Source organism: Saccopteryx bilineata, chromosome 4 (assembly GCF_036850765.1).
Source record: "Saccopteryx bilineata isolate mSacBil1 chromosome 4, mSacBil1_pri_phased_curated, whole genome shotgun sequence".
Classification (NCBI taxonomy): Eukaryota; Metazoa; Chordata; class Mammalia; order Chiroptera; family Emballonuridae; genus Saccopteryx; species Saccopteryx bilineata.
Genome location: NC_089493.1, coordinates 173,763,673 through 173,782,639, shown reverse-complemented (window position 1 = coordinate 173,782,639; position 18,967 = coordinate 173,763,673). Strand labels below are relative to the sequence as shown.

Here is an 18,967-nt window from a genome sequence, read left to right as displayed (position 1 = left end):
TCACCCTTATGCAGTCTCTAAAATCCAGCTTAAAAGACACTTATTAGTATAAGCTTCCCCATTCTTCTGCTAGATAGGACCTTTCACATCCCACAAACTTGGGTCCCACATTTCATGTAGTTTATTTTCATTGGTTGTGATTACGGGTTTATTCTTATGCAACCCATTTGGAGCAGACACTCTGTCTAGCATTGTGCAAGGCATTGGGGATACGGTGGTGAATGAGGCAGACATCTCTGGACTGTATAAATCAGTTAGGGGAAGACTTTTCTCACCTCCCACCCTGGATTGCAGCTCTTGGAGGGAGTGCAGGTGTCTGGGACTCCTAGGGGGCCCCCAGGCTGGAAGAAGGTGTGGTGGTCAGGGTGGAAGGGGGTGTACCACTCTTCTTCCATCTGTGTAGGATGCACCAGACTATTCTGCCTCCTCGTGGCACCCACTCTTAAGAGGTGATGGCATGTCACAGCACATGCAGGAGACAGGAGCCCCTGCCGTCAGTGAAAATCACCTCCTCTAAACCAGGGTTTCTCTACTTTGGCACTACTGACATTGTAGACCGGATAATTCTTCATTGCGTGTGGGGGGTACGGCAGTGCTATCTCTGCACTGTAAGACATTTAGCAGCGTCCTTGACGCCTGCTGGATGACAGTCCCATCCCCCTTCCCAGCTGCGACAAGCGAAAATGCCCAGTATCCTTTGGCAAGCAAAATCAACCTTGGTTGAATACAACTGGGAATGTTTTTACCCGCAGAAAGTAAGACTTCAGGAAAATGTAAAAGTCCTCTTCATGTGTTTATAAGATCACTATGCAGAAAAAAGAATTAGAGATATAAGTTTTAGATTGGGCCAGAAGGTAAAACTGGAAGTTACAGGAAGTCAGTCATGGAGGAAACGTTCTTAACTTCAGGATAGCCTTAAATTTACAATGTACTGCAGTAGAACTTGGCGAATTCCCAGTCCATGGTATGTTCATGCAGACTTGGATACACTGCAGTATAGCCCTTATAGAGAGGGCTAGGGAGTTCAGGATCCTGAGGTTTAGTGTTTGTATGTTTTGATTGTCCCTAAAGTAGTTTGTAAAGAAATAGAATTACCCCTTGGGGATTTAGGTGAGGTAGCAGAGTACAGTGATAGTAATGAAGTTAACATCCTGGCCCTTGAGTCAGGCTGCCTGGTCTAGACCCAGTTTTTACCACTTGTGAAACCTTGGACAAATCCTGACACTTCTGTGTTTCTGTTTGTTCACCTGTAAAATGGGTACATTTATAGTTCCTGCTGCAAAAGTAGTTGTGAAAACTAAATGAGATAGTACAGGTAGAGCCCTTGCTAAGTAAGTAAATAGTATTTATTATTATTAACTCAGCCAAAGTGCTTTATCTGATCTCCAAAGAACTTGCAAATTTAACAAGCTACTTCTAATGTATAACATCTAATGGTGTTATGCATATGTTTTTGGGGCAGTTCATGGTAAGAAAAAAAATATTGTAATTAACAGAGGTAATATAATCCAAATATAGGAATTAAAAAGCCACCATGATAGATAAAAATCAACTTATCAGATTCCTATCTGGTCTTTAAGTTGGAGACAAAAATTAGAATTTTGAAGGATGCTCTGTTAGTCAGTTAGCACTAGAACTTAATTGTTATTATTCATTTTGTTCAGTAACAATTTATTTTCATCTACTTAATTTGGCTTTTTGAAGACAGCCTCAAAAAGGATGTTTATTTTTCTAGATTCTTTGCTAGAAAGCAAAGACTGGAGAGCTATGAGGAAAGATGTTAGAAGGATACAGAACAGCTTAGTTAGGGCAGCTGCCTCACGGGTGCCAAGGCCTTGGTCAGAACTTGAGCCAATAAGACCAACCAGGTACTATTTTTTGCCCTTTTCTAGCTTCAGGTTGTTTGTTCACAATCTTTGGTGTTCCTTGGTCTGTACATACATCATTCCAATTCTCTGTCCTAACCTAGCCATCTTTTCTCTGTGCATATCTGTCTCTGTGTTGGAATTTTCCTTTTTATAAGGACATCAGTCATTTTAGATGAAGGCCCACTCTAATGAACTTCATTTTAATTTGATTAGCTATAAGAATATTTTATATCTGAATAAAGTCACATTCCAGCGGTCTGCGATTTAGGACTTTAACATATCTTTTGAAGGAGGAGGATGCAGTTCAACCCATTCAGCAACTTAAGCAGAAAGGGGATTTATTGGAAAGCTATGTGGCCACTTGTTAAGTTAAAGGAAGAGCTACAGAATAAGGAACAGAAGAGATAAGAGCAGGGTTTCCTGAAGACTCAAGGAAAGGAGCTGCCCCAGCACTGCCAGGAGGTTGCTGCGCAGATAGGGGACCTCCTGTGACTTGCCCATCTTTGCACCACTGTGCGTGATGTCTAGAGTCCCAAAGGACTGCCTGATTGGCTGTTCCCTGCTTGGAAATGTCAGAGTCCCATCATTCGCATCTCAGCACCACAACATCAATAGACGAGAGGTCAATCCCCCAAAGATTTGAGATCCTATTACCCAGGAAAAAAAGAAGGATGCTAAATGACCACAAGCAAAGGACTAGGACTAACCTAGTTCCTCTAGCAGGAATTGAGGTAGGAAAAAACCCCTATATTTTCATACACACCTAATTCATCATTTCTATGTTAATACTTAAAGTTCTGATGAGTATTAGTATAACCACTCAGAAAAGCTTGCCACTCCGCTATAACTTGCCTTTCTTATAAGTCAAGAGCATGGAGAAATTCTAGCCAATCATCATTCTTTCCATACTGAGTCATTTTTAGAGTTGGCTACCATGCCATTTTTTTATAGGTTGAAAAAAAAATGCATTCTTAACTAATCCCTTCTTTTATTCTTTAGTCTGTTGTTCCTGGCACTCTGTCCCTGGTCAGAGCAGCACTGCTCGCTGGCCACAGGAAGTGTGCCAGCTGCTCCGTGATGCCTTAGAAGGACAAGTATAACTCCCCACATCCCAGGGTACCCACTTCTCATGCTTTAACGTTGGGCTCCCCGCCTCATTCCACCCTCTCCATTGTCCCACCACCACCTTTTAAAAAACACAGCCATTGTTATATTAGTTCCACTTTGAATTAAGACAAGAAGAAGTGGGGAAAATGAACAAAATGAACTACATAAAATGAGGGGTTAAAGGGGGTGGCTCATCATTAAATAAAATCAAATCTTAAAGAATAGACTTAGCCCTAGCTGGTTAGCTCAGTGGTAGAGCATCAGCCTGCTGTGTGGAAGTCCCAGGTTCAATTCCTGGCCAGGGCCCATCTGCTTCTCCACCCTTCCCCCTCTCCTTTCTCTCTATCTCTTTCTTCCCCTGCCACAGCCAAGGCTCTATTGGAGCAGAGTTGGCCCGGGTGCTGAGGATGGCTCTGTGGCCTCTCCTCAGGTGCTAGAATGACTCTGGTTGCGACAGAGCAATGCCCCAGATGGGCAGAGCATTGCCCCCTAGTGTACATGCAGGGTGGATCCTGGTCAGGCACGTGTGGGAGCCTTCCCACTTCTCACTTCAGAAAAATACAAAAGAATAAAAAGAATAGACAGACTCCAGGCTGCCTTTTTGTACTTATTCTTCAGATTCTTGCAAAGACAGATTGCTGGTAGACCTACTGTGATATTGTGTTTGTTGTCAAATTCCATGACCTTCCTGGACGGGGAAGTGGCCAGCTCCAAGGCTGGAATGGCAGGCAAGGAGCAGGCTGGGGGTTAGCGGCTTGGTCATTGAGTAGGGAAGGTCATATCTCTATCTGGAGGTAAGAAATAAGGCGGTATTTTAGGCAGAACATGGACTCAAAGAGAGATGAACACTGAGTCCCGAGAGGAGGAGTAGAGACCCTGGTAAATGGAGGTGAGGTGGTCTCTATCAGTAGGCAGAAAATGATGAAACAAGAGATACTGGAAATTTTGCATTCTTAGAAAAACGATGAAATGATCCAACCCAGAAATAACACATGTCAGTTCTGTTCACGTCTCATTGGCCAGACCAGTCTCTTGACCCTACTCAACCACAAGGCGGTTAGGAAGTGCCTGTGCTCAGAAGGAGGGACTGGATATACTCAGCTAACAGCAGTAATGACTTCCGCTTGTCAAAGTGCCAACTCCAAGTCCCTCTTCAATAGGCTCTGATTCAAAAGATCCTTGGTATCTGCATTTTAAATAGGCTTCCTCGGGTGAGTCTGATGCAGGGGAACAGGGTGGGATCCCTGGACCACAATGTAAGAAACACTGACTTAGAGCATCACTGTAGTATAGGCAAGTGATCAAGAGAATGGGGACAGATCGGAGATACAGTCCTTAGAGCCCAGATGTTGGGCCAAATGCTAGTTGCCTCAAGTTGTTATCAAAGACTGTGGTTCTGGCCACTGAGGCCCAGAGGGCTGGGCTGAAGCTCCTGCAGTGCCCAACCATGAGAGTACTGTTGGAGCTGTGCCTGAGACCAAGCAGGCCCTCAGCTGTGCAGCTGGCTTCTCAGGCATTGGGAGAGGAAGAGGACTATGGGGCTGACTCCAAGCAATGATTCTCAGGTGTGATCTCAACTTTCTGTTAGCAGAAACTCATTGGCCAATGTACCGTTTTATTGTATAATTGCTTTTTTCTTTCCTCTGCTCTTTTCTCTCTTCTCTTCCTCTCTTCCTTCCCTTCCTCTGCTACCTACTCTCTCCTCTCTCCCCATTATTTTCTCTTTTTTCTGTCTTTATTTTTTATTCTTAATCCCCCCAAATTTCCCAATGTTTCCTTTTCATATTTCCTTTTTTCTCCCCATTCCTTCTCCCCGGTTCTCTCTCATAAATTATCCTCCCTCCTCCTCCCTCTCATTCCTCCTCTCCTTTGGCATCCACCCCCGTTCTCTCTCCAGGTATTATGCCATCTGCTGTCAGCCTTTGGTCTATAGGAACAAGATGACCCCTCTGCGCATCGCGTTAATGCTGGGAGGCTGCTGGGTCATTCCCATGTTTATCTCTTTTCTTCCTATAATGCAAGGCTGGAACAACATTGGCATAATCGATTTGGTGAGTAGACCCCGCTGATTAACTGTCCAATTCACTTTGTTTGCTTGCGATTCTAAATAAACAAACAGTATCAAGCCAGGTGGATATGCTAAGAGAGATTCCGACATGCTCTGAGCTATGAGAAGAACAACAACAAAAAGCAGCTAGCATCTTTGAATGCTTACTGTATGCCGGAAAGTATGCAAAATACTTTACCTGTAATACGGGCAACCTCCTTTCCTCATCTCATCCAGATGGGAAAAGTCAGGCTCAGAAAGGTGAAGTAATATGCCCAGTTACATGCCTAGAACAGGTGTTCAAAGCTCAGCATTCAGACTCAGTGCCCCAAGAGGTCCTATTTCCTCCTATGTCATGCCAAGGGTCTTTGAGACTTTCAGTAATACACAGAAAACACATCATATGAGTGGAAGCTTTTGGAGAATGAAGAGAACCCTGAACCAGGAGTTCAGAGCAGAACCCTGAGCCCAACCTCCCATTGACCCACTTCCTACAGGGCTGTGATGAGAAGATCCACTGGTCCCCAGTGGAAAATAGTGTCTTCAGGGTGTAGGACAGGGGTCTCAAACTCGCGGCCCGCCCACCAATTTTGTGTGGCCCGCAGACTAATCAAACTTCGTGGATTAGTCTGCGGGCCAGTCTGTGGGCTGCACAAAATTGGTGGGTGGGCCGCATGCAGCCCGCGGGCCCGAGTTTGAGACCCCTGGTGTAGGAGAATAGCTTGGCAGCACATATCAGGCATGTACCAACCCCTGTCTAGGTGATCTGTAAGAGTCGTCCTGCTCTGACATACTATATTTGCAATATCAAACTTGTAATGGTGATTAAAAGGTATGGTCTGGATTCATTCCTAGGGATATATATACTTTAAGAATGACCCCAGAACCATATTGTGGTAGGAAGAGGAACAGAGAGGAGAGATAGAGATTGAGCTCTGGCCCAACAGAACCAGTTAGAGTAGTAGCTGCCCCATCTTCTCTCCAGCTGATTCCTAGCCCCTAATCTTGCCTTGTTCTTTGTCCAGGAGAGAAAACCCAAACCAAGGCTGGGCGAGGATTTGCATGTGGTATGTCAGAACAAGAGTTCCCAGGGCTTCTGAGAGCAATGCTGGGGCCAGAGGAGTGGAGAAGTAAAGGGGACCCATACAAGGGAGACTATATGGCAATTTTCTTGAATCCTATCCCTCTTCTCTCAAACTTTCCATTTTATTACTTTTGGTTTCCAACAACCAATGTAATAACAGCCAACAGATGCTGAACACTTACTGTGTATTGAGCCCCATGTTAATTAAATCGCTATTTTTACGAACCTTACTCAGACCTCCCAACGAGGCTGTGGAGTAGATCCTGTTATTGTCCTCAGGAAATGAGGATCAGAGAGGTGAAGTGTTTAGCTAAAGTCGCATTGGTTGGAAAGGGTGGTGGCTATATCTAAGCCCAAGCTTATTGGCCTTTAGAGTCTCTTACTATTTGTGCTAAACTTACTCCTTCATGGAGAAAACCTTCAGAAGAATAAACTTTTGTGCATCACAACTTTTATTGAGGACACAGCACTTTTACCTTCTGATGTAGAATTTTTAAGGGAAATAGCCTAGGGAATTTTTGTCCATTCATGAGAGTGAGAGGCATACCTTCTATTCTTTGTGGAACTGGGAAATAAAGCACCTTCTTACTGTCAACATGTCTAGTATTTGCTCCATGACGTGACTGCATTTTGTATCTTTCCATTCATTTGCTCAGTGAATCTTCCCAGAAGGAAGCTAGCAGAACCCACGTGTTCACAATACATATACAGTTGATTCTCATTATTCACAGTTCTTAGGTTCTATAAAGTTGCCACAAACACTGAATCATCAAATATTGAATCTTTGCTTCTAGAACAGGGGTCGAGAACCATTTTGGCTGAGAGAGCCATGAACGCCACATATTTTAAAATGTAATTCCATGAGAGCCATATAACAACCTGTGTATGTTACGCATTATCCAATAAAAATTTGGTGTTGTCCCGGAGGACAGCTGTGATTAGCTCCAGCCACCCGCAACTATGAACATGAGGGGTAGGAAATGAATGGATTGTAATACATGAGAATGTTTTATATTTTTAACGTTATTATTTTTTTTATTAAAGATTTGTCTGTGAGCCAGGTGTAGCCATCAAAAGAGCCACATCTGGCTCACGAGCCATAGGTTCCCGACCCCTGTTCTAGAAGAAATACAGAGTTAGATTCCTCCAAGTCTCTGGTCACAATATTTTTATCAACTAATCAATATATAATATATTCTAGTTGTAAGAAAATATAAGGTGACAAGTTTAAAAATAAATAATAGAAAATTAAATATAAAATATATTATAAAATAGTATATAAAATATAAGAGAAAAACACCAACCAATAGAAAGCTGGTACAGCTATACTATCATCAGTGATAAAAGAAATTTAAGGCAAGTAATATTACTTCAGATAAAGTGAGATATTTCATAATGATAAGATGTCAATTTTATAGATTATACTCTAACCTTATAATATATTGTGAGATACTAAATTGCTTGTATATTTTATTACACAAGTTATAACATATGTGTGTATCATACATATTTTTTATTCATATCTTCATTCACGTGTCTGTTCACACTGGATGCAGGCTGACCTCAGGAAGGGAAGTGTCATTTTTGTCACACAGCTCTCTTCAGCCAGTGGCTACTCCTAGAGAAGTCTGACAAGTAAGAGCTGTCAACGAGCAGCATTTATAGTTGGGAGAAAAGTCTTTCAGTCTTTCAGAGGGGAGCCCGTGCATCTCAGTGTCCAATGCAAGTGAACAAGAGTGTAATCAGTGTAATTCACAGTGTAAATAAGAAGAAAGATGTGAAAATCCACCTGATCATTTCATTACTGCCAAAACTACATTGACAAAATTTAATATCCATTTACAACTTTAAAAGTTCTCATCAAACTAAGACTAGAAGAGAATTTTCTCCATCAAGTGAAAAGCCTATAATACCTACAAGCTGACAAGAACTTGTAGGTATTGTAATTAATAGGAAAATGGTGACAGCTCCCCTCTTAAAACTGGGAATATATTAGTGGTGTCCACTCTTACCACTTTTATTCAGAATTATACTGGGGGCTTGTCAAGTTTAACAATGCAAGAAAAATGTTATTAATGCGAGGAAGGAAGAAGTGATATTGTATTTATTTACAGATCCCATGAGTGTGCATGAAGAAATTCAAAAGAATCTAGAGATGGAAATATTAGTAACTAATTTAACAGAGTTGCTGAATACGTAGCAAATATACAAAAACTTTTCACTCCATTCTACATCCTGGCAACAATTACGATTAAGAATTTTTATATGGTACCATTCACAATAGAATAAAAAGTCAAATACTCAGGAGTAAACCTAACAAAAGACGTGCAAGACATTTACACACAAAAAATATATAAGATATTGCTGAAATAAATTCTTAAAAATTTTGGTAAAATGCATAGTTTACCATGTTTGTGAATGCAAAGACAACGTTATAGAGAGAGTCAGTTTTCCTCAATCATTCTATCCTCACCCCAATCAAAATCTTTAAAGATTTTTTTAATACTAGTTGATAAGCTAATGCTCAGTTTTATTTGGGATATGCTGAGATGATAAGAGCCAGAACAGTCTTGAAGAAGATGAGCCACAGTTTGAAGAGGTTTCCTAGCAGGTATATTGTGAAAGGCGAAAGATTTATGCGATCTGAAGAGAAACCAGAGTATATCAGGTATATTGTGGACAAGCAGAGAGGGGAGGGCGGACAGGCAGAACTCCACTATTGGGTGGGTACATTCCTATTTCATTTTCTATTCTTCACTGGGGCCCTCAGCCCCTCTGGATATACAAGCCTTCTGAGTTCTGGGGTCTGATTATATTCTTTTTCTACCATCAAGGTTCTAGGTGCTGTAGGCTAATAAAAAATGAAGGAAGGAAGGAAGGAAGGAAGGAAGGAAGGAAGGAAGGAAGGAAGGAAGGAAGGAAGGAAGGAAGGAAGGGAGGAAGAGATGGAGGGAGGGAGGGAGGGAGGGAGGGAGGGAGGGAGGGAGGGAGGGAGGGAGGAAGGAAAGAAGCTCTGTTGATAAACTTTCTTTTTTCTTTTGTTGTCTTTTTTCTTTCTTTCTTTGTTCCCCTCTCCTTCTTTCTGCCTTTAACTTCTCCTTTTCTCTTCTTCTTCTTACTGTTTATTTTCTTATAATTTTTCTCATTCCCCTTCTATTTTTTCCTCTTCACTTTTTCCTTTCCTTTCCCTCTCCCACTCTCCCTCCACCTCTCAGATAGAAAAGAGGAAGTTCCACCCGAACTCTAACTCTACGTACTGTATCTTCATGGTCAATAAGCCCTATGCCATCACCTGTTCCGTGGTGGCCTTCTACATCCCGTTTCTCCTCATGGTGCTGGCCTATTACCGCATCTATGTCACAGCCAAGGAGCACGCCCACCAGATCCAGATGTTACAACGGGCAGGAGCCCCCTCGGAGGGCAGGCCCCAGCCGGCAGACCAGCACAGCACTCATCGCATGAGGACAGAGACCAAAGCAGCCAAGACCTTGTGCATCATCATGGGTTGCTTCTGCCTCTGCTGGGCCCCATTTTTTGTCACCAATATTGTGGATCCATTCATAGACTACACTGTCCCTGGGCAGGTGTGGACTGCTTTCCTCTGGCTTGGCTATATCAATTCCGGATTGAACCCATTTCTCTACGCCTTCTTGAATAAGTCTTTCAGACGTGCCTTTCTCATCATCCTCTGCTGTGATGATGAGCGCTACCGAAGACCTTCCATTCTGGGCCAGACTGTCCCCTGTTCAACCACGACCATTAATGGATCCACACACGTGCTAAGGTGAGTCTCTAGGGGCTTGATAGATTAGGTTTATTTGCATGAGCCAGAAAACTGGGTAACTGTCCAACTTTCTGTTTCTAGAGGGGTTATTCTTGAAATCTTGTGCAGTGTTTGCAAAGATTAAAGAAAATCTCCCATCTGGTCATGGAATAGAATAGTGGGTAAGGGCTCAAGCTCTAGGGGAGACTGACCTATGTGCAAATCCATTCTCCATAGCTCTGTGACCTTAGGCAAGTCATTTAACCATTCTGAACCTTAATTTCGTTTTGTAAAACTTGAGCTTATAATTATATTTATATTATAGGATTTTTTGGACAATCAAATTAGCTAATCTATGTAGAACCTGACATCTAGTAAGCACTTAGTAAATATCATCTACTATAATTTACAGGTAGTATTTTAGGATAGCAGTTAAAAGCATGGGCTTCAAGGAAATGGAGACTTTATTTTGACCCTCGGTGCCATGACTAACCATTTGTATAATCTCTCTTGGTTTGACTTTCCTCAACTGTAGAAAAAATGGTAAGAATAATAATATCCATCTCACAGGGCTCTTATAACAATTAGAGACTGCATTCAGGTTCGGATCCAACACATAGTAAACACCCATAATACTACTAATAATGTTATTAATATTAATAGGAGTGATCTCATACTACCTGATACCCTAAGATCACAATAAAATAACCTGATAAACTAAAGTAAATAGAATGATAAATATGCAACAATAATGCCATGTGACAAATGAGAAAATGGAGGTAAGGACAATCTAGAATGGGGATCTGAAAGAACATGGGGAAAGGTCAAGTGTTTTACCCAAGGTCACCTAGGTTGATGGAGGTGAGAGTGACTTTGGAGTTGAATGTTCAGTAATCAGTCATGGTGCCTCTTTCGAGACACTGAGAATTTTTTGGCTGCCCCAACCCAAAGTTGTTCTCAGCTGTGAAAAGCCACGTATGATCAGCACATTCATCTTGTAGCCAAGATGAACTGTCAGTGACATTTTTCTTCTTTGCTTTGAGACGCACAGGAATTTCCAAAGAGCAGTACCTTCTCTGAGATAAGCGTTTAATTTTTCTGCTGATGACAAGTATTCAGCTGTTCTGGCAGCTGAGAATTGGGGCATTTTTATTTGCAAGTGGAAGAACAGAGACAAAATAGGGCTTGCTATGCAACAGAAACACCATGCCTCGGGGACTGCTTAGGAGCCTGGATTCAATTTTCTGCCACCAGTCTGGGCACACTTGTAGCTACAGCCTGGTGTCGTGTTGAGATTCCAGCTGGTGGAAGGGCCTCCAAGGACGCTCTGATAGGCTGACACTCTTAATAATTATGCCGTAGCGAGGGTCCCGGAAAAGATCCAACAGAAAAGCGAAATGCGTGTACAAGGACTTCTGTGCAGGTGCCAGGGAGCTATGAGCTCTTTGAGCTGCCAGTCGCCTGGGCACAGGCTGTCGACAGCTTACAAACAGAATGTGCTTCAGCAGTGCGTCTGCTAAGCCAGTTGTTTGGAACCAGGTGGCCTTTCCCATAGAAGCAGTCATAGAAAGAGTTAGGGGTTTCTAGGGCTGCCGAGGAACCCGACCTGACTGATATGTACGGTTTTACCCCTGCCGCTCCTGGGAATCTGCTGTGGGGTTGGAAAGCAGAGATAGCAGTTTAGATAGGGATACTCGCTCCATACCTGAGCCCTTGCATACCTGAGCCCTTGCATTTCTTCATGAGGTCAGGGAGAGTGCAGGAGTTTGGCCTGAGATGCTTTTCTGGGGGGTTAAGGATCTTAGAAGAGTGGGAGCAGCCAATCCAGAGAGAAGACTGCTTTGAAACCTGAATCTGCTAGAACATGAAACTTGCAAAAAGATAGGACTCTTGCCTATTTTAATCACTGCTACATACCATATACCTGGTCTCTTGCCGGATGTATAGTAGATATTTAAATTCTTGATGATGACCACATTAACAATCATACAGTTCATTCTCTGGGTCAGTTGTATTAACACAACTTAAGAGAAATTTACATTTAAAAAAAAATATTCCACAAGCAGACATCAACAAATACAGCTGCATCCAAGGAATATAAAACCTAAACAATCGAAAGTAAAATGAGCTGTAGTCCTGTTCCTACCCCTAGCCTGCATTTTTCTTGGCATTTGTACTGCTCTAGATGACAGAATTCCTGATTTAACTCCTATAAGAGCAAATATTCCTTAAGGGTGGAAACCACGGCTGTTTTCTACTTACGTACCCGAGAGTCCCCTGTCTGCAACACAGTACGTGATCAAATGATCAGTTCGTTTTGCTGATGAAATGTCTTTATGATCGTCTTCAAGCTAATAAAAGATCAAAACACTAAAAATTGAAAATTATCTGCTATTTAAAATTTTTTTCCTGGGACTCTAAAAAGTATGGCAGACTTAGACTGCAACCCAGGAATCACACCGAGGAGAACCAGGTCATGACAACACTCTGAAATTGTGGGGCCTTTTTCTCTTAGGGTTTTTTTGTTTTGTTTTGTTTTGTTTTTTTTGAGAGACTGGAATTTCACTTTTCCAGGTTGAATTAAAAATAGGCCAGTCTGGTCCCGGTAATTAGAATGATAACTCTCCCAATCTTGGTGCTGTCCTTCTGGCCCTGGGACTTCCTTAACATTTTATCATTAAACAAGCAGATGGGTAGCCAAGGAAATAAAATATGCTCTTTCAAGACATCCTTAGAGGCCTTTGGGAAGCCAGACTGTACTAATGTACACAGTAACAGAGATGGATGCAGTTATGATTGGTTGTTTTCTATTGGCTTCATCTCTTCTTTGGGATATCCAGCCCACAAATGAAATCGAAGTGAATTTGGTTGGATGATGAAATAGTTTGTCTGGATATTTAGGTTATATTACCTTTTAAAAATAGTTTTCAAACATAAATTATTGTCATATAATTAGGGCAGTTTTAATTTCTGTGCACACATATATTAAAAAGAGGCCTAATGCCAGCGTATGGACAGTGGATTTTAGGAGTAGTCATCATGTGTGTGAACTTATCCTTAGTGAGTTTGGGGCCAGGTTCTCCTTGTCACATCCTTAACTTGGTCCTATGAATGTTTTCCTCCTCCATCAATATCTCTCTTAGTCTTACAGGAGTCACTTTCCCATGCTAGGAAATTCACATCCAACATAACGGCAGAGAAGGGAGAAAGTGATGCAATGAGAATGCACTGGCTGCCTTTCTAGTCAAGTCAGGAATAAGACAAGGATGCCATGTCACTTGTACTGCTCAACATTGTACATGCAAAAATCCAAATGACAGGAAAAGAAAAAATTGGTGGGGGGCAGTAAATTTGCCATCATTTAAAAACGGTATGATCATTCACCAGGAGTATCCTGTCAACTGTGGAAACTGACATATTTCACAAGGAATTCCAGATATATTAGACACTAGTCTTCTACATACAAGAAATAACCAGTTAGAATGGGAATTAGGAAAAATACTACCATCCTCAGAAGCAATAAAGTTACTTTAAAAATGTAAAAGAAAAATGTCAGACCTTTATTGAAGGAAACTTTAAAACTTTCCTGAAGGAGAGGAGCAGGGTTTTAGCTAAGAACTCACTGTGAACCCAGGTGAGATTGATAAAAATTTCAACTTGTCTTTTAAGATGACATGAAACTCATCAGAAGTCCAGGTTTGCAGATTCTGGGACTTGGAGTATTGGGTTCTGAGGTTTGAGCCACAGTAACCGTGTACTGAGCACCCAGCGTGGCAGGCACTGTCTGTGAGCCGGTAAAGTGAGAGTTGGTGCCTCAGTGAACTCACCACCAGGGAAGGAGACTCATGAGCCAACAATCACAGCCCCGCGGACATCACTAGAGTAGTATGTAGGTTTAATGGGAGCTGAACAGATTGCTGCCTAACCGATCGTTTCCTTGTCATCGTTAATACTGGTCATCCAATCTCTACTTCTCTTCCTGCTATAAGAGAATCTTACTTACTACTTGATGAGATCAAGTGCCCAACTCAGTGGTTGGGCAGCTCTACGGATTAAAAGTCTTCCTTATATGGAGTTGAAGTCTCCATTGCTATTTCTACTTTCTGGCCCGAGTTCTGCCTTCAGCAAGAGAAAACCAAGCTACATCTTTTTTATTGAAATGACCTTTCTGTATATTTTAGTTATATCTCCCTTTTGAGGCTTTTCTTTTACGCTCTGAGTATCCCAGTTTCTTCCATTGCTCTCCATGCAATGTCATTGGAGGTCTGGGCAGCGTAATCATGTCCTTTTACTTTATTTTTATTTTTCGTGATAATTTTTACTTCCAAGTGTGGTTAACAGACCACTCACATTAACATCACCTAGGCTCTTAGTAAAAACAGAGAATCGTGGCTCCCATTCACTGAATTGCAGCAGGTTAGTATATGACATTGTTGCCAAGATGACTCTTATGCATATTAAACTCTGAGAACCACAGTTTTAGATTTTCATGATTCGCAACAGTCTGGTTTTTGCTAGCAGTGATTGTGCTTCAGAGTGAAGAAACATAATTCTTAGATTCTTTTAGATTCTCTTAAAGCAGGGGTCTCAAACTCGCAGCCCGTGGGCCGCATGCGGCCCGCCGAACAATTTTGTGCAGCCCGCAGACTAATCCACGAAGTTCAAAATATTTTGGATAAAATTAAGTAAGCCTAGGGACCTAGTGCGGCCCACTGAACGGCTGTGATCTTGCTCTGCAGCCCACATGCTGAGTTGAGTTTGAGACCCCTGTCTTAAAGGGTAATGATTTTATCTGATGTTACCTAGTAAAATAGAGGAGAAAACTTTTTTTATTTTTTAATTTATTGATTGATTTTTAAGGAAAGAAAGCAAGAGGGAGAGAGAAGGAGAGAGAGACAAACATTGATTAGTTGTTCCACTTATTTATGCATTCATTGGCTGAGTTTTATATGTTCCCTGACTGGGGATTGAACCCACAACTCTGGCATATAGGGATGATACTCTAACCAAATGAGCTACACAGCCAGGGTGGGAGAAAAGTTTTTTAGAAGCTTGCCTTGACTCAGTTATTCTTCAAGCCAAGTGACTCTCCTCATTTGGAAGGCATAGTGTGACCATATAGAGTATAGACTATGATCTCATAGTCATGACGAGTGATAGGAACAAGTCGTATTGATTTCACTCTGGGGCTCTTTGTTGGTTTAATGCCAAGGATTTTGCCAGTCTTGTTCACTGCTGTATCCTCAGAGCCTAGTAAAGTACTAGGGACATTGTGAGGCTTGACAAGGGGATGAGGAATGACTTTGTCCCTTCTTCCCTGACCTAGCTTTTCTTCTGTTTAACTGTCCCTATGAAGATTTGCCCAGATGATCCGAGGCAGAGTAAGGACTAGGTTGCTGATGGTAACCTTAGAACTGAGATTTTCTCTGCATGAAATCCACTAAGGCTTCCAGTTTTGGCTCCTTGGGTAAATAATCCCTGTCCTTCTTATCTCACTACCACCCTGTGAAAATCAATCGAGATAATGGATGCAGAATTGCTTTGCTAACTGTTTGCAAAGTTCTGTCCTCATGGGGGAGATAATTGTGGTGCAAGACCAGACTATTTTACAAGTTAGGTAACACAAGCAGAGGTTGTATTTAGCTTTGGGAATGGGTTTCTCTTATGCTGCCTAGATCTCTTCCCTGGTTCTCCAAGTTCAGACCCTGCTCAAACCTCGGACACTCACGCTGTTTCTGAGAAGGCTGAGAACTTCTGCAAATGCTTCCTAAGGAATTTGTTGTCTGTCTACCTTGGCTCTTGGCTATACCATCCTTCATTACCCACCTGATAAACAGGTTTTCAGTTGACTCGGAAACCTCTAGAGCTGTGCTGTCCACAGGGTGACCACTGAGTTGCATTCCAAATGTCCATAGCCACATATAAGTGGCAACTGGATTATAAAGCACAAGTATGGAATATTTCCATCAGCGTAAAAAATTCTACTGGACAAACAGTTCTAGAGCTTTCTGAGACTTCTTTTGGAAGAAGGCAATATGTGCTTTTCCTCTGGCTTACTAACTCTTATCAACCAAAGCTCAATAATAAATGAACTGATTTCAGTGGATATATTATGTAAGTAAGTTGACATTTCCATGGACCAGATTAGTATACTCAGAGTTATATATGGAATCAGTAGAGAAGGAAAATATGAGGATAGAGAAAAATTGAAAGTAAAAAAACAGGCAAAGAGAATGATGTTCCCACAAAGAAACAGTGGAAAGAAAAAAATTCTTTTGGGTGATTGCTCCTGTTGTTTCCTTTATAAATAACAATGATCAGAATTTATGGTTCTATTTATTTATTTTTTCTTATTTATTACATGTGTCCCCAGTCAGACTGTCAAGGAGGGCTTGTAACATGTACATTTTATTCCCCAAAGTTTCCCCAGGCAGAGCACGCTGCTCAATAAAAAATGTTTGTTGAATGAATAAATAGATATATTTTTTTTAACCAGACCTTATTGTTCACCAGGATGGTGTAGACCAGGTGTCCCGAAACTATGGCCCGCATGCCGTATGCGGCCCCCTGAAGCCACTTATCCGGCCCCCACCGCACTACCAGAAGGGGCACCTCTTTCATTGGTGGTCAGTGAGAGGAGCATTGTATGTGGTGGCCCTTCAACGGTCTGAGGGACAGTGAACTGGCCCCCTGTGTAAAAAGTCTGGGGACCCCTGGTGTAGCCTCAACTTTTCACCACTTTTTAAAATATGTGTTAATTCCATAACTGGAATAGTCATTTTTTCACTGTGAAACCACTTGTCAGCTTTTAGTCTCCACACACCAGAGTTTCCCATTTAAATCAAAGCTTGCGCACTGTGGATTGGAAGGTTACCCAAGGATGAGGAATTAATTTAGGTTTGATTTACTTTGGATCCTGAGAGGATTCGGCTAATGTTGGAAAGCTGTTTGACATTTAAAAGCCATTGTTTGGCCTTTACCTTGAACTTTGGAGGTTACAGTTGGATTCAACATTTATCTCATTGTTTTCAGCCAGAGCAGACTTAATCTGGGCGAATCAATGACAGATGAGATGGCCTTGCTTATTTCTCCCGACCTCCCCCAGGGCAGGCGACATCATCTGCAGGCCCAATGCAAGATGAAAATGCAGAGACTTATTTGTTCAAAGGGCAGGGCAAAACATTGCCATTAAAGTATTACAATGTAAAGCCTTTTTCTTTCATCTGCAGTCTCTCTCTCAACCTGTCATGGTGTATTTATTTGCCATTTACCTTTGCTCTAGGAGAAAAATAAAACGCAATTTTAAATTCTTAGCATAAAATTTATCATTCATCTTTATTATTGTGCAATGACAGTTTTAAATGCACTTATAAGAGCGTTAGACTTGTGTGTGGAATGACCGAAATTCCATGAATAATATATTGTAGTTCAGACACGCTTATATATATATATATATTTTGTCAGCTAGCGCAAACGACTAATGCAGTTTATTTCGCTTCTTGATACACACATTCAACTGACTCTTCAGCTTGCAGATGAGTAAAGAAGGACTTAAGTGAAAGGAACCCTTTGGCCAGCTTATCCTTTCTTTCTGTGTTGGTATTTTCAGCCTAAGTGCTTGGTTGACCCAAGGGTGCCACGCAAATGAGAACAGACTTGGGAGGGCTCCCGGGTGGCTCCCGTGTCTTAGACCACCACTGCTTTCTTTCTGCTGTGGGCAAGTTCTGGTTCAAATGGAAACGTGGCCTCTCAGGGCCGTCAGCTCTCCCAGTTACTAAAGCATGGATGTGTCGCTAAGAAACGTGCACACAATTCTGGTGGACCTATGGAATTTGGCAAGACTCAGAGTGAATACAAGGTAAGCACACGATAGAAGCTGCCAACAGAGTGCCGATGGAAAGGAGGAAACTTTGCATAGGTATAATGTGTTTACTTTGTATTTGTTTTAAGCCTTGCTAAACTCTTTATTCGTGGTGGGTCTACCAGAATTCTGTGCCCCTGGGGCATTGCAGATGTGACAGGGTGACAAGGAACAACAGTACACACACATACTGGGTCACCTCAGCTCGCGTGCATTCTCCACGGTCCCTTCAGACTTCACAAATAAAGATAAAATGAAGAATTTCAAGATGGCAACTAGCAGAGCAGTAAACCAAGCTCTGGGCTCCTGTGTGATTGCACTGGTCACACAACCATGAACTGGTCCTGTCGCCAATTCTGCCTGAATCCCAGCCGGAACAGCCTCTCAGAAAACGAATAACAGTGAGAAGAACACCATCAGTAGAGCTCCATGCACCCCACGAAACACAGGGTTAGAAAAGTTAGCCCTGAGAACGCATGTTTTCCATTTTAACCAGAGTCTGACAGATGTAGAAAGAAAGCAGTCATGATCTAAGAAACAGGAGTCACCAAGGAGTCTGACTGAGTCTTTTCTCATTCATGTTGCTTCCTGGAATTAACCAATAGGGTTAGAAAAGGTTTGCAGAATGTACCTGCAGAAGTCTGGTAATCAGTGCTTAAAGTTGCCCACCAGGTGCCCACTTCTGGGCTAAAGTGCTGAGGCCTAAACACCATCCCCTCTATTGAGACATACTGTCAAAAAAAAGTCCCTGCCTCTGCTTTAGAGGAAGGTGAACTTTGGTATGTCATCGAAGGGACATCCTGCCCCTTGTAGCCTGATGGCTGTAGGTGCTGGAGTCTGGCACACCAAGGGTTTTGTCCTGTCTAATAAGATCTATCATTTACCATTGATAGAACCTTTAGCATGTGACCAGACATCTCTGGGTCTCTGTTTCCCCATCTGTAAAATGGGAGTAACATTAGAACCTACCTCTTAGGGCTTTTGTTCAAGTTAAGTATGATACAACTTACATGCAGAGCTGAGCCTGGCTCCTGTTACCCAGAAGGCATTCAATGAATGGAAGCTGCTATAATTGCTGTTATTGTAAATGTATATATAGCACTATTCTTATCTTGGTTAAACAACTTTCTCCAGTTATTTTCTCAGCTTCCTGATAAGAGTTTCTTAAGAAATGAGTCAGTAGAAATCTCTGTGTTCTACTCACTGCTCCTTAAACAAGGAATGAAAAGCCAGAAAT

General features: G+C 42.0%; 1 protein-coding gene across 7 annotated transcripts in view; it reads left to right on the top strand.

Moving 5' to 3' along the window:
* Positions 1–18,967, top strand: part of HTR4 (5-hydroxytryptamine receptor 4) — a 165,014-nt gene that overhangs the window by 106,980 nt on the left and 39,067 nt on the right. For 5 of the 7 annotated variants that reach the window (XM_066272941.1, XM_066272938.1, XM_066272939.1 and 2 more), the window contains 3 exons: positions 4,873–5,026; positions 6,048–6,089; positions 9,322–9,890. In XM_066272941.1, the coding sequence (XP_066129038.1) occupies positions 4,873–5,026; positions 6,048–6,089; positions 9,322–9,890 (765 nt within the window). The remainder of the gene's footprint in view (positions 1–4,872; positions 5,027–6,047; positions 6,090–9,321; positions 9,891–18,967) is intronic. The other 2 variants (XM_066272943.1, XM_066272942.1) reach the window with 1 other exon arrangement.